This window comes from Myxocyprinus asiaticus, chromosome 19 (assembly GCF_019703515.2).
Source record: "Myxocyprinus asiaticus isolate MX2 ecotype Aquarium Trade chromosome 19, UBuf_Myxa_2, whole genome shotgun sequence".
Classification (NCBI taxonomy): Eukaryota; Metazoa; Chordata; class Actinopteri; order Cypriniformes; family Catostomidae; genus Myxocyprinus; species Myxocyprinus asiaticus.
The window spans coordinates 17510116-17527028 of NC_059362.1; the positions used below are offsets into that span (position 1 = coordinate 17510116).

Below are 16913 nucleotides of genomic sequence, written 5' to 3' on the forward strand. Positions count from 1 at the left end.
AGACCCTTTATTTTTATATTACAATCTACAGCATCAGTGGACAATGCAAGTTACTAGTAATGCTATGAATGAAGTATGGGGATTAAATATATTTTATGAAACATTAAAATAATATGCAGAATTATGGAATATATCAATTACAATAATAAACAGTTTCCTTAATTTCTTTAACAGTATAGTTATTATAGAGAGAGAGAGATTACATGCTAAACAATTTAATATGTACATTACTATGCTATAAAATCGGTTCAATATAAACAATTTAAAATAAGAATACATTCAAGAAGAAACAACCTTGTTGTACTGTGTACCTATAGTGGCTTTTGAACAGCGTATTTGCTAAAAGGACAATGGAAAGTGATACAACTTGTGTATTTCTGCAAATGAGGTAAAAGGAATGTCACAAAAGGAGCACACTCACACTTAGGGAACCTTGAAACTATGTTATAAAATAATCAGAAGTCATGAATATTAAAAAACATGTTACTGTAACTTCACCAGAAAACATTGCCTAATAAACACATCCCGATCGGTAAACACAATATTCCTCGAGTAATGTTCGATTCATTAAAGCATGGCAACTAATATAAGCTTTAACAGTCTTACCAGAAAACATATCCAAATGTTATAGCAAGTAAACAACATCGCCAAACAGTTAACAGTTAAGCATCCATCCAGAGACTGCTGTTCTGCCGCTGCTGTCCTGAACTGTGACTGACTGATCAGAGTTGTTTCCCCATAGCCAAACACTCGACATACGTTGTAGCTGGCCCTTCTTTCTTGTTATTTTGCACCAAATCCAACCCGACAGCACAAAATACAAATCATGTTTACAGGCCTATTGTAGTGAACTGGGGTAAGACAAGGTCAGGGTTGTGAAAATGTATTTTTTTAATGTACTCACTCAATAGAAATTTATTCAAAAATCTTCCATAGTGCAGCTTTAACATTAAAGGTGCAACATTAAGAAAGAACTGTACTGTGGACAAATATGTCGAAAGATGTGTAATTTTTGTGCTGCTGGTGACTCCAAACACAATTGCTGCTTCCAAAGCTTACTTATAGTTGACTCTGCATTCAGTATTAACCTGGGGTTGGAGGAAATTCTTTTAACATAGGAAAAAAAGCTTCAGATGTGGAGATCACAAGACAAACCGAATACTCACTTTATTTCAGTAACCCCCCCCTATTATTGGTAACATTCAGATGTGGAATAATTAATCATGGGTGACAAATGCATTTGCAGATAGACCTACAACTGCATCGGTGATGGACACCGAAAATTCTTTTTTTGTTGTTGAAATGTTGCATCCATGCCAATAGGTGTCAGTATAAAGTCATATAGATCAGCAAACATCCACAAAAAAATTACTTTGGCTACCTTTAACATTTTTTTTTAATTTTTATTGTGCGTGTGTATTCAGGTCTGTTGTGGAAGCAACCGAGGTGGACCTGAATATGCGTGTGGGTTTGCACACGGGCCGTGTGCTATGTGGTGTTCTGGGGCTGCGCAAATGGCAGTATGATGTTTGGTCTAATGATGTCACACTGGCCAACATGATGGAGGCAGGAGGACTGCCTGGGTCGGTCACATCAGTCTAACACATTCACACATGTTTGCCATTTCTACCCAAGCATCATGCAATGATACATACAGTGAAGACTATTTGAGCTGAAAGGTGAGAGTGTAATCATCTGCCCCTCCCCAACAGGAAGGTTCATATCACCAGGGCAACACTAGAATGTCTGAATGGAGATTATGAGGTGGAGCCGGGCTACGGCCATGAGAGACATGCTTTCCTTAGCAAACATGCCATCGAGACCTTCTTCATTGTGCCCTCACACAGACGCAAGGTACAAAAACATCATCAGGTCAATCATCAACAGAATGTACAGGGGATATAATGTAGGACGGGGCTTGGTTTTCTTGGATTGTGAAAAGCAGGGACATTTTGATGCAATTAACCATGGTGTTACTACAGTAATATGGTGTTGATATAGTAACCATGTTTTTTTATGATTAACACTTTTATTAAAACACAGAAAAACAAAACATAAATACACAAAATCAACTTTTAACACCCACTACCACCCCTCCTCCTCCCCATCCCCAACCCTACCCCGAACCTCAACAAACACCCCTGTGGTTATACATGAACACACACAAAAGAAAACAAAAACAAATGCCAAACAACTAATAAAGAAAAAATAAATATATAAATACATATATATAAAAATCACACACATTGACAATTACCCCTCTCTCTCCATTATTCCACCCGAGAACCCTCAAAGAACGCTAAGTATCCACCCCATTTCCCAACAAACAAATCCAGATTCCCTAATCTTCTATAAGACCCTTCTTCTAAGGCCGCCACTCTCGCCATCTCCAAGCACCACTCCTGAAATGGGGATGCTCCAACCGACTTCCAACCCCTCAAAATCACCTGTCTGGCGACCATAACACTGGTTAGGACTGGTTAGAGCTGCGGCCCTGAATAAACCCCACCTGATCTATATGTATAAGAGATGTCATAACTTTACTCAATCGGTTAGCCAAAATTTTTGACAATATTTTAATGTCTAGCTGGATCAGGGAAATTGGATGATAACTCTTACACTCGCATGGATCTTTGTCTTTTTTAAGAATCAGACTTGTGTCATGGTTGGCAGAAGTTTTCCATTCTTTAATGATTTTGTATAAAATTCTAACAAAAGTGGAGCCAGTTCTGTAGCATAAGATCTAAAAAAATCAGCGGCAAAGCCGTCTGGCCCCGGAGCCTTGCCTGTAGTCAAGGCCTTAATTACCTCGCCCAGCTCCTCCAAGGTTATCTCAGAATCAAGATAATTTTTTTGCTCAGTCGTCAGTTTAGGATGTTCTTATGGTTCCACAAACATTCTAATATCCTTATCAGTAGACGAAGATGTGAAACTGTAGAGATCAAGATAGAATTCTTTAAAAGTATTATTAATATCAATGGCCGAGGTAAAAAAATTTCACCACCAGCAGATTTCACTGAGGGAATTGTAGAAAAAGACTCTCTCTGCTTTATATATCTAGCCAAAAGCTTCCCTGCTTTGTCCCCCTGAAAGTATGACTGTCTTGCCCTGAATAACGAAAACTACACCTTCTGTGATAAAATAGTATTATATCTGTATTTCAATTGGGTCAATTCCCTGAGGCCATCAGATAACATTCGACACTTCAACTCTGCCTCGGCACTTTTAATATTCCCTTCCAACTCCACGAGTTTTCGTGCTTTGGATTTTTTGATGAATGAGGCATACTGTATGATCCGACCCCTAAGAACCGCCTTAAGTGCCTCCCAAGCCACGCCTACAGAGGATACTGAGGACCAGTTGGTCTCCATATAAACATTGATTTCAGCCTTTAACATTTGTTGGAAATCAGGATTTTGCAAAAGGGATACATTAAAGCGCCACCTATATGATGTCTTTTTCTCCATATGTGGCAACACCTCTAAACTCACCAGGGCGTGATCTGAGACTAAGATGATTCCAACTGAGCAATCCACAACAGATGAAATGAGGGACTTAGATATAAAAATAAAAAAATCTATTCTAGAATAAATCTTATGGATTCTATATGCTTCACTATGATCAAGGACTGAGTCCATCAATACATTAAAGTCTCCTCCCAATATTATATCATGAGGGGTGCCAGCGGCTTGCAACAACCCTTCAAGATCTATAAAAAAGCCCTGATCATCAGCGTTAGGTGCGTAAATATTAGCCAGAATCAACGTTTGCACCTGAATTTCTGCTAAAACAATAATGACTCTTCCTAATTTATCTTTACTCAGTTTGAGGCATTTGAATTGTAGATGTTTACTTATCAATGTAATGACTCCCCTGCTCTTACTTGAGCCAGCACTAAAGAAAACATGTCCACCTCATATCTTCCCAAATTTTTCAGCTTCCTGCAGGGAAAGATGTGTTTCTTGAAGAAACACTATATCATATTTCTTACGTTTAAGAAAAGAAATAACCTTCCTTCTTTTTATGGGGTGCCCCAACCCATTCACATTCCACGTGGAGAGAGATAATCCACTCATATTAACATTTGACATTTTGACATGTTAGAAAAAATAGATTGTGTGTCAAAAATAAATTATAAAGACCACATTCCCCATTAGTGCAACAATCAAACCCCGAACTTCACCCCCAAACCAAACAAACAGAAAAAGAAAAATGTATGCATTAACCCCACACGACAGTGCCAACTGGCATCCATCCCTCTAAACTCAAACAGTCCATGTATGCCTAGCCAGCACAAAAAGAAACAAGAAAGGCATCCAGCTTCCTCGGATGGTCAAGTGTATGTTCAGCGAGACAAGCTCACTTGGGGCAACGTGAGAAACACACCATAACTTCCTCAGTCCATTAATTTTATGAAAGTTATCGCTTGTTGTGGGCATGTAAATATTTTGCGGCCATCCTTAGTATCTGTTCTCAATTTGGCCGGAAACATCAGTGCAAAAGCGATCCTCAATCGATGCAAGAGTTTCTTGAAGGAATGTTACTACACAAAACAAACTCCAGCCACAAGGCAAAACCATCACAAAAAGAAACAAAATGGCGCCCCGCTTCCTCAGCCAGTCAAGCGCATACTCAGCGAGTCAAGTCCACTTGGGGTCCACATGAGAAACATCAAATGGCTTACTCACCCCATTGTTTCTATGAAAGACAATGCTTGCTGTGGGCATGTAAATATTTTGCGGCCATCCTTAGTATCAATTCTCAATTTGGCCGGAAACATCAGTGCAAAAGCGATCCTCTGTCGATGTAAAAGTTTCATGCTCAGGAATTCCAACAATTCGATTGTTGTTTCGTAGATCGTAGATCACGTCTTCCAGCTTTTCCCAAACACGTGCAAATTTACTTTGGTCACTAGCAGATTAGCAGCTAATTTCCTCTCCGATGACTCCAGATAATCGATCCATTTCTCGACATCCCCGATTCTTGTAACCAATTCAGAGAATTTCGCCTCCATCGCGTAATCGATCGACGTATTACAGCAAGATCCTCCAAGTCCGCTATGACTTTCGGCAGCATTATGGACATACTCGCCAGTTGCCGCTGAATTTCTCCTGCCGCACCGTCCAAACTGAGTCCCTGGTCTGTGGGCCTGTCTGAGGTATTAGCTTGAGCACGTAAGTGTCTTTTAAAATCTCCAGAGCCCGAGGATTTTGAATTCTTTGATATGTTGACTTCTTAGAACAGTTATGTAGCAGGGTGTATCAAATCTCACCGGTTTATAACATAAAAGGTATTAAAAACTAGCAAAGTGCACAGAGCTCATTGTTCACACGTCCGACCCTCGCATGGCGCCACACGACTCCAGTAACCATGTTTAATTTTGTGGTTAATATGGTTTTACTACAAAATATCATGGGCATATTATGGTTAATGTAGTAAAACCAAGGTGAATTTTTGTAGGGGAAGGTTAGGGTTAGGTTTAGGGGTAGGGGTTGGTGTAGGGTGTCTTTGGGACTCTTAATAAACATAATAAACACACTGAAGTATTTAAATAGGGGTACAAATAGCATCTAACATTATATGTACTAGGGTTGGGGTGCAAATAATAATCTACCTTTATTTGCACCAGGGTGCAAACAGCATCTGCCATAAAAATATTATAATACTGTATTTTTGTAATAGCTTTTGGGTAAACAAGTGAACACAATAAAATTAAACGAAATCCCACACTGGGATACAAGCAAATGTCAACTATGATGAAGGTAGATTTTAATCAAAAGGTTGAACTGTGTTCTCATGACAGGGGTATTTTTAGACTGGGGCAATTTGTCATGTTTTCTATTGGGGCAAGTTTTCATACATGTTTTATTTGTGTGTTTATTTTATAGAATTTATTAATTACAATGATTTTTAAGAGCCAGAAATGTTTTTATTAATTAATTGTTTTGTGGTTTCATTCAAGCTGAAAAGCCTATAGTTGGCTATTTAATGGCAGGTTCTCATTGCGCCACGGCCTCTGATTTCTTTAGAATAATGTGCACTGATGTATAATAAGACCAGATACATTTATCTAGAAAGTAAATAGTTCCTATTTTGATTTCATATTGTTTTTTTAAGAACCTTAAGGCTCAAATTAGTTCATCATTAGCTTAAACAGGAGCACTATCTTTATTTTATTTTTTTTTACTGAAAGCAACTGTTAATTAAGGTGCTCATTAAGTGCGAATTTTCAGAAGAAGTGCAAAGTTCCTCTCATGTTTGATGTACTTTAATGATCTTATGAAATAATAAAGGTAAGACTTTAAGTCCATCTCTATTAGCTTTGAGACCATCTACAGTACGTAAATGCTAGTGCACTTCGAAAAGTTTACAAAATAAACTTTTAGCAGATAAACACATTTAGAATTTACAGTATTTATTTTTCTGGAAAATGGACCAAAAATATTGATGACTCATCATGCACTTGTGGGCGTATCCAAATTAAGCATAGGCTATTGGTTATTAAAAAAATACAAAACTTCCTGTTTCAAAAGGTCAGGATAAACTTTATGGGGTCTTTAAAACCAATGAGAAGTGTCTTTTTCTGTTAAATGTTTGAGTTTGCAATGACTTTACTGCACTGACTTCAACTGAATCTCCCAGATCTGAGTGACAAAGCAATAAAATGATTCACGTATGCACAATCAAGAGGCCTCAAACGCCTCCCAGAGTTCTTTAGAAATGAATTTGAGGAGGCTTCTTTTGAGTCACTTCCTCTTTAGTTACCACTGCCATTTTCACACATTCAGTGAAGCTTTTCTCTTTCCGCATTCCACATTACATTCTCTCTCTCTCTCTCTGCAGATTTTTCCAGGGCTGATCCTATCAGACATAAAGCCAGCGAAGAGGATGAAGTTTAAGACAGTGTGTTATCTGCTGGTGCAGCTCATGCACTGCAGAAAGATGTTCAAGGCTGAGATACCTTTCTCCAATGTCATGACCTGTGAGGATGATGACAAGGTTTGCGAATATTTACATATGTCCATCTTCACAAAATTGTTATCACTGCGTGTCATCACAGTGACTGTAAAATCTGTACAATCCTCCAATACAATAAATTCTTAATCCAAGACCCAAAATCACCTTTCACACACACACACAAATCAGATTCAATCTGTTTTAATCTGGTCCACTCTCTAATGCCTGTTCTTTGGATAAGTGGATTATTGCATGCAGATCTTATCACAACAGCAGATGTACTGTTCTCATCATGATTGACTGTGTGTGTGTGTTTTGCATGTATCAGTGCATAATTAACGTCTTATCACCATTGCATGTATGAAAAAAAAAAGGCTGAGATGTGTTAAACATCCATCTGTCACCATGTAGATATACTGTATGTGTGTACATGGGTTTAAATGTACATGTGGTTGTTGCTTTGTTAGAACCCTGTTGGAGATCTTTTTCTCTCTAATCCTAATAGATTATTTAATTAGGTAATTATTTACTCACCCTCCTGTCATTCCAACCCCTATGACTTCAGGCCGATTTGTACTTCTACGTCGAACCTACGCCTTAGGCTATGCGTAGCTACGGCGGTTACAGCGTAGCCTACACCGTAGCATGGCGTGCACCTCTTCAAAAATGTAACTGTGCGTCGTGTCGACGCAGACAACAACAGCTTTGATTGGTGCACTTTGTAACTAGAGACCACCCCCCAGGATTATAACAACGATATCTGAAGTAGCTTCGCATTTTGCCTAGATTATTTTAATATCTATGCATCATATCACATTGTATTTGGACTCGGGACCATTAAAGCAATTGTCTCAATCAGGAGCATCTGCTGTTTTTATATTCTGTTTGTGTTTCATGAAGTTACAAGCGAAATGGCTTTTCTCAGGGCTTTTTACTTTATATTAATTTTAAATGTGAGTGAAACAATATGTGTTGCATTCTACTCTCGAGCTTTCCGATCTGCACAATGATTTGACCGTATGTTTGACGGTATTGTGACAGTAAATCATATTTGATAAGTTATGGAAATGGAACACTTCTAATTTGTCAGCAAGTTAAAAAGCACCTGGTAAGATTTGGTTATATTGCCTGTATGCACTGTAAAGTCTTTAAAACAACGGCTGTTTAGTGTTCGCCAAGTGAGGTATAGTTATTAATTAATTTGATGATTTATTTTTCAGCACAGGACATCAAAAGTATGCCAACATATTTATTTATTATTATTTAAGCGACTCAAGTTCAACCATACAATATTTTTCTCATTTATTTGCTCGCTGCAATACAGGCAACATGTATAATAAATAATATGTAGCCTACCTAAATTTCAACATGTTCACATACTTTGAACTAGTTTTTAATGCTACAATAATTTAATAAATTCTTTTGAATCCACGAATTACATTGCTTTTATTTATTTATGAATGTATAGCATTTTGGCTGTGTAATCGCAGAACGATGCCGACACCAACGCAGAACTATAAATGCAAACCAACGCGATGGTTTTTTTCACGTCAACGCGATGGAACGTGCTTCAGGTAGCAGATCATCACAAGTTCAATACTGACTGTAGTCTCACAATCTCAGTCAGTTAATCTCTGAAATACTCATTCTTTGCGGTTCAGAATGAAAATAACAATATTCTTTATTGTAACAAAATAAAAGAATACATAAAGTAAATAATTACAGATGCAATAGCTCGACACAGTACAAAAATAATGGGACTTTACAGTTCTCAAAAGATTAAACTCAATTAAACAAACTGTGCAGAGTGCTTTCAATACTTCTCAAGCCTGATCTTCTTAAAGAGACAGTAACTATATTGCCGGTTTTCATGACATTTACATTCCAAGTTGGCCTACCTGTAAAAGGAAAGTACAGATTTGTTTCTTTTAGTCTTTTTTCACTCTTATTTTTGGAAGTGGGCATTTTTAATGTCATGTAAACATGTAAAGACAATCACACAACCTTCAGTAAGTTTCTTGAGCATTTCATTGCTGCATATATTTTCACTGGATCTAAAATGCAAAGCCCTGGAAATCTGAATTGTGACATCTTGAAATATGTATGTACAGTTACAGTTCTTTAGTGTTGTTATTTGCATATAGGTAGACTTTAAAATACACTTGACATTAAAAAAAAATTTAACAACAGATTCAATGAAGTCTTATGTCAGAAAGCTAACATTTGTGATTTAAACTTAAAATTGAAATGCCATATGTGTTATAAAGGCATGGAGACCATAGCACTGTGTAAGGAACAGATGGGAAATCCCATCTTTATCAAATTTGTTGAGAAATGTCCCCTCCACTATAGCTCTTAAATGTCATTTGTTCATGTGCATATCCACACATTGTGCATCAAGACACATCTCACCATGTTTGACACCAAAGGCCATTGCTTATATAGTATAATATGGCTTCAGAATGCTTAGAATTTAGTGCATGAGTAAGGAATTTAACTCATTTTATGGTGCCTTTTTGGAGCTTGATAGATTAATAAATTTAGTGTATGTTTTCAATGCATAGGAAAGAGCTGCGTAAACATTCTTTTAAATGTCTCCTTTTATGTACCACCATAGAACGAAAGTCATATGGGTTTAGAACTAAATGAGGTGTAGTACATTTCTGAGTGAACTATTTCTTTCATCTCTGTCCTTCTAAACTAATTCAGTCATAAAAATAAATAAATAAATAAATAAATAAAAAAATGCAAGGTATTTCAGAAATTGGAATCTCTATCCTGTAATTCAAGTGTGGATAACAGAATTTTTTTATGGGTTTCCAGAGACGAGCACTGCGAACAGCTTCTGAGAAGCTGCGCAGTCGGACTTCATTTTCGGCGGGCATGGTGCAGAACTCCCCCGGGACCAGAGTGAACCGTTACATAGGCCGTCTGATAGAAGCACGACAGACGGAGTCCGAGACAGCAGACCTCAACTTCATTACCCTCACATACAGGAGCAGAGAGCGAGAGCAGAGAGTTAGTACCCACGCATACACAAAGGTGCAGAGGGAATGGATTATGGATGGGGATGGACAGGCCATAGGGATCAGCAGGATTTTTCACAGTTGGGATTATCAAAAACACATTTATATGCAGCGTAAAAACACTATATGGCCAAAAGGATGTGGACACCTTAACACCACACACACATGTGCTTGTTAAACATTTAATTTTAAAAACATGGCCATTAAAATGGAGTTGGTCCTCTCTTTACTACTACAACAGCTTCCACTATTCTTGGAAAACTTTCCACTAGATGTTGGCTGTTGGGATTTGCCCCCATTTAGACACAAGAGCATCTGTGAGGTCAGGCACTGATGTTGGGTAATTAGGCCTGGCTTGCAATTGCTGTTCTAATTCATCCCAAAGGTGTTCATTCGGGTTCAGGTCTGGTTCTTAAGCAGGCTAATCAAGACCTTCTACACCAGACTTAGTAAGTCATTTTACTGGTGGCATCCTCTGAGGCCTTTGGCACATTCTACTGAAAATGTTTGTCTAAATAGATTGTATGGCTGTATGCTTGATTATTATTCACCTGTTAGCAATGGGTGTACAGTGTCTGAAACAGCCAAACCCCTTCATTAGAAGGGGGTGTCCACATACTTTTGCCATATAGTGTATGGGTAATTTTCAATTTGTTTAAAACATTTTTTTTTTTTTTTAATTTTCAGTTCAGTTTTCACCCATAAAAGCTGAGTACATTTTTTTTTTTTAAACCTTGACATTATATTTATTCATAAAGTACAACTTGACTGTTGTAACACCAGTGACAAATTCTCTTTAAAAACATTTCTTAGACGGTGTCAATAGCATCACAAACACACCACTGCTCTGACTAAAATCAGTAAAACATACCATTAAATAAAATTGAAAATGATTTTTTTTTCAATACAAATCATTTACATGACCATTATACAGTGTGACACCAATGACATATTTAAATGAACCATGTGAAAAAATTACAGTTAAAGTGTTAATAAAAAACTTTTTCAACATTCAACCACTATGCAGATTCTTCCTCTGAACTTTGACCTTGGAAGTTCTTTTCCACAACTTTTTGTATTTTCAAAATACAAGTTTTAACATTTATAAGACCAATGACATGAAATCAAGGAACAAACATTATTTTTAAATAATTTTAAATATGAATTACTTATTTTGTTTTGCTTTTTGCACACTTGTTAGACCTTGCACTAATGCTTGACCTGAGAAAACAAAATGAGTAAAAAAACAAACACATAAATACCTGTAAATATCATAGAAGTGGTGTACCAGAAGAAGGGACAATGAGTTTTTCAGGCAACTGACAAATTAAAATATATTTTCTAAAAACATGTGTAAAAAAAAGTCAAATCTTTTCGTATTATTTAATAAAAGGCTAGGTTATATAATGATGCCTTTTAAATTTGGTTTCTTGACTATTTGAAATCTTTTTCATGACTGACAAATCAAGAGACATGTTTATCACCATATTTTGATAATAATCCATATACATTAGGCTGGCCCATTTAAGCCTAAAATGTGTAAGCAGGTCATTTAAGCAACATTTTGTAGAGCAGCACTAGACACAGTTAACTCAGTAATATTTAAATAATAAAGATTTACTTTATATAAATGACACATCACAGGTGTAAACTTTTATAACAAAGTGTATTATAATGTATTCAGCAGCCTGGGCTAAGCCCTGAATATCCATTGACCCTAGAACCGCCCAATGCAATGTGGTTATATTGTGTAACCATGTTTACCCGACAGCTGATGCAAACATATGATTATATTAAAATTGTATTATTTCACAGATGCTCATTATTATTATAATTTAGAGGTGTTTGAAAGCAACATCAGAAAACCACAGCTAGAGAAAACAAGCATTTGTGTAATTGGACTTTTAACTCAAAATTTTAAAATTACTGAGATATAGATTTTTGTCAACTTCCCTATGTGACAACAAGCACCGGTCTCCCCTGTATATTGGAGGATTATATGCTGTGATTTTGTGATGGGCAGTCCTGTGCTACTTTTAAGTTCCAGCCCATCCCTGATTCTGGGTAAACATGTATACAGCAGTAACCAATCGGTGGCATTAGCAGTAGTGACTTGGCAAAATGTGAGAGAGATGGAGTGAAGAATTTCCTCACACGCACGCCACATCCCACGCATTGTTCTGTGGTGCTTCGTGACTCCCTGTCTCCTCTCACTTTCAACCTCCTCTCTTCCCCTCATCTTTCTCTCTCTCTCTCTTTCCCCATATTCACTCCTCCCTTCCTCTCCGATCCCTCCGATCTCCAATTCATGTGAGGCATTCGCCCACATTAACAGAATGGGAGCAACAGTAATGATTTGGGAATATCTGTTAGACGCACGACATACACTGAACAGCCACAACATTAAAACCACCTGCCTAATATTGAGTAGGTCCCCCTCGTGCTGCCAAAACAGAATAGCATTCTTAGATGATATTCTTCTCACCACAATTGTACAGAGCGGTTATCTGAGTTACCGTAGACTTTGACAGTTCGAACCAGTCTGGCCATTCTCTGTTGACCTCTCTCATGAACAAGGCATTTCCGTCCACAGAACTGCCGCTCACTGGATGTTTTTTGTTTTTGGCACCATTCTGAGTAAATTCTAAAGACTGTTGTGTGTGAAAATACCAGGAGATCAGCAGTTACAGAAATACTCAAACCAGACCATCTGGTACCAACAATCATGCCACACTCCAAATCACTGAGATGATTTTTTCCCCCCATTCTGATGGTTGATGTGAACATTAACTGAAGCTCCTGACCCGTATCTGTATGGTTTTATGCACTGCACTTCTGCCACACAATTGACTGATTAGATAATTGCATGGATGATTGTTGGGGCCAGGTGGGCTGGTTTGAGTATTTTTGTAACTGCACAACAGTTTCTAGAATTTACTCAGAATGGTGCCAAAAGTAAAAAACATCAAGTGAGCAGCAGTTCTGCAGATGGAAATGCCTTGTTGATGAGAGAGGTCAGCAGAGAATGACCAGACTGGTTCGAACTGACAAAGTCTATGGTAACTCATATAACCACCCTGTACAATTGTGGTGAGAAGAATATCATCTAAGAATGCTATTCTGAGATGCGGGTTGGCGCTGTTTTGGTGGCACGATGGGGACCTACACAATATTAGGCAGGTGGTTTTAATGTTGTGGCTGATCAGTGTACATTCTCTCTCGCTCTTTCTCTCAAGCTACAGGAGCTTGCAGTGGCTTTCCCTGCTCTCTGTGGGATTATAATGACACTGCATCTGGCTCTTGTGTAGAGGAGGATTTTGGTTTTTATACTCTAATGAAGCTGATGCACAAATCAGTGCATTGCATTGATCTCTCACAGTCTGCGCTGGAATGACACAAACACACGTTCCTTGTGACACCTACAAGAGACACGACGCAGCACATGTTCACATGCGCACACACACATACACATGTGGAAATATTGATAGCATAATTGCTGTGATCTATCAAAATTGTCTCTGTCTCTCTCTCTCTCTCTCTCTCTCTCTCTCTCTCTCTCAGTATCAACAAGTGTACGATGATGCCTTTATCAGCGCTGTGGTCATGTCTCTAGTCCTCACTTCATTTTTTGCAGTCGTCTATTTTCTCATCATTCCTCAGTACGTAACACACACACACAAACATATATCTAAATATACCTCATTTTAAACGAACGCCCACACACACCTTTTCTTTGTTTGCTAGATACACTAAATTGATCACACATTTCACGTCCTCAGAGGTCACTGAAGCACACACACACACACACACACACACACACACACACACAAATACACATACACATACATACACACACACACACATGCATACTTATTTGCATATAACCTCTCTCTGTCTCTCTCTTCTGTAGAGGTCTTCTGGTTGTGATTCTGCTGGTTCTTTGTTTGTGTTTCCACATGGCAAGTGTGATGTACCTTCACATCACTCACGTGCAGGTAACACATACACAATATTATATTAAAGGCATTCTTTTTCTTGGCTTTATTTAGCAACACTCTCATTGGCATGATAGCAGCGAGTGCATTTGCAAACTCAACCTTGGTTTGAGCTGATTTAAAGAAATATAATTTTAAGGGGGCCTGGGTAGCTCAGCAAATAAAGACGCTGACTACCACACCTGGAGTCTCAAGTTCAAATCCAGGGCATGCTGAGTGACTCCAGTCAGGCTTCCTAAACAACCAATTGGCCTGGTTGCTAGAGTGGGTAGAGTCAAGTTGGGTTGACCTCCTCGTGGTTGCTATAATGTGGTTCTCACTCTCAGCGGGGTGCGTGGTGTGTGTGGATGCCACAGAGAATAGCGTGAGCCTCCACACGCGCTAGGTCTCCACAGTAACGTGCTCAACAATCCACGAGATAAAATGTGCAGATTGATGGTCTCAGACGCGGAGGCAACTGAGATTCATCCTCCGCCACCCGGATTGAGGCAAGTCACTACACCACCATGAGGACCTAGAGCGCATTGGGAATTGGGCATGCCAAATTGGGGAGAAAAGGGGAGAAAAAAAACTTTTTAAATTAATATTTACTGATGCTTGCTAAGACCAGCATCACTATTACTATTGCTCATATAAATCAGTATGGATTTAAACAAACCCCTAAACGTAAGTTTTAAACAATGGCATATAACATGTCCTGCACCCAGGGCCATTTCTGAGCACATGGGGGCCCTAAGTGAAACCCTACCCCACATGAATGCACATGAACACCACCACAAATATGTAATTACGAGTGGGGAAACTCTGGATTTTCTTTTAGCCCCAACTTTCGATTTGGGGGCATGTCAATTTAAGAATCATGCCGAAAGCAAATTGTTATTGGTAATAATTCAAATTTACTTGAGGATTTTGAATGTGCAGTTCAGTTTGTATGAATTTTTTATACTGTTAATGAAGGATAAAGATAAAACTCACCAGAAAATAAGCCTCATTTAGCTGATTTATGCAGTGACAAGTGTTTGTAACAAAACTACATTTCCCATCCTTATATGTGGCCAGGCAAGAATGATAAAACAGATATATAAAGCATTAATTACACACCTAATGTGTGGCTTTGCTCTTCATTTTGTTGCATTGGTGCTAAAAAAGCTTTATGCCTTTGCTAGTAAGTGAAAAAGCGAGAAAGAAATATGAAATTGCAAAACGGTCTGTTCTTTACAACTAAAATTAATTGAACGCATAATACTTACGATTTTCATCCTTGTAAATACGAACATCCCAGGAGGTCTTGAATATACCATTACTCGCAGCTTTTTGTATATTTAAAAAATTTATAAAAAAACTTGCTTTGCGGGGCCCCCTTTGTGGTTCGGGGGCCCTAAGCAGCCACTTACACCACTTATAGCTAGAAATGGCCCTGCCTGCACTGTTTGAGCTACAAACATGTATGATACCTCAAATCATGTGGCTTTGTTGACTTTTCTAAGTGATGATTGGACTTAAAATGTTCACTGGGACACCAATAAAATGAGTAAAAGGATCCTATAGATCAGAATATCATAGAAACATGGGGGTGGGCTCTTTTGACTTGGCCAAGTAAGCAACCATATAGAAACCACCCAGAACACCCTACAACCACTTAGCAATGCCCTAGCAACCTTCCAGGACACCCTAGCAACCGTATAGCAACAAGCGCGACTCAGAATACCTTAACAACCGCATTGCAGTGCTCTCGCAACCACCCACAACACCCTAACATCATGGCAGTGACTTTTGTCCGCAAAATGTGCAAATCTAGTTCTTTTGAATGTCTTTGGTCTGCACATTCACTGAATTCTCACTCCTTTCTCTATGTGTTCAGTGCTCTCCTGAGTGCCTGACCCTGCAGATCAGAACGGTTCTGTGTGGCTTTCTGGTGCTGCTCATGTACTCCGTGACCCAGGGGTGTGTGGTGAGTGTGTGTGTACAGTAGAAGAGAGTGATTATCGTGTGAGTGAGGGGGATGCGTGCAACACTGATTGAAAAAATGTGTGCAGCAAATGTGTCCATTTCACCAAGTTGGGCTATTGACTCATTTAGTTCATGTCTTACATTAGACCTTGTGGTAATGGTTTATTTGAAGCCTGTACATGTAATATGTTATAAAGGTAATACAAATGCCACATCATGCAATTAGTATTAGCATTTTATCTTTTATCAATAAATGTAACCACAGTTACTATATATTATAACACTTACAGTTGTGCTCAAAAGTTTGCATACCCTGAGAATTGGAAATATATGTACCATTTTTAAAGAAAACATGAGTGAGCAGGCAAAACACATTTCTTTTATTTCTTATGGGATTCATATTCAACTGTAGGTTATTACAGAATGCCACAATCATAAAACAAAACATGGCAACAAAGAAAAAAATGAAATGACCACTGTTCAAAAGTCTGCATACCCTTAGTTCTTAATACTGTGTATTGCCCCTTTTAGCATTAATGACAGTGTGCAGTCTTTTGTAAAAAGTTGCAGGTGGTATAGCTGCCCATTCGTCTTGGCAAAATGCCTCCAGGTCATGCAAAGTCCGAGTGCGATTGTTCCCGGTACAACCCCCCCCCCCCCCCCCCGCAGCATTGGTCTGGTTTCACACTCATTTGATTCTATTGAACCCCGGTCCATTTGCGTCCATCTTATGTCATCACAAACACGCATGGAGAACACAACGCGACTCATCATACTTTTTGTTTCTTTGTTATTTTGGTGCCATTATGCACAGTAGAGTGAACGACAACTACGTATATGTGCGCTTCATGGTGTAACTCATCAGATGTCCAGGGGAAGGCGGCTTGCTGCTGCTCACAAATGCCATTTTTTTGAGGAGACAGCTGATTGCAAGGAATTCATTTGCATCTTTGTTTACACTGCACGCTTACTCACGCTCGTGTCC

General features: G+C 38.5%; 1 protein-coding gene across 1 annotated transcript in view; it reads left to right on the forward strand.

The window, feature by feature from the left end:
• Positions 1-16913, forward strand: part of LOC127410376 (adenylate cyclase type 1-like) — a 69003-nt gene that overhangs the window by 33703 nt on the left and 18387 nt on the right. Inside the window, exons 6-12 of the mRNA XM_051645609.1 lie at positions 1425-1583; positions 1713-1854; positions 6844-6999; positions 9781-9975; positions 13545-13642; positions 13894-13978; positions 15840-15929. Coding sequence (XP_051501569.1) covers positions 1425-1583; positions 1713-1854; positions 6844-6999; positions 9781-9975; positions 13545-13642; positions 13894-13978; positions 15840-15929 — 925 coding nt within the window. The remainder of the gene's footprint in view (positions 1-1424; positions 1584-1712; positions 1855-6843; positions 7000-9780; positions 9976-13544; positions 13643-13893; positions 13979-15839; positions 15930-16913) is intronic.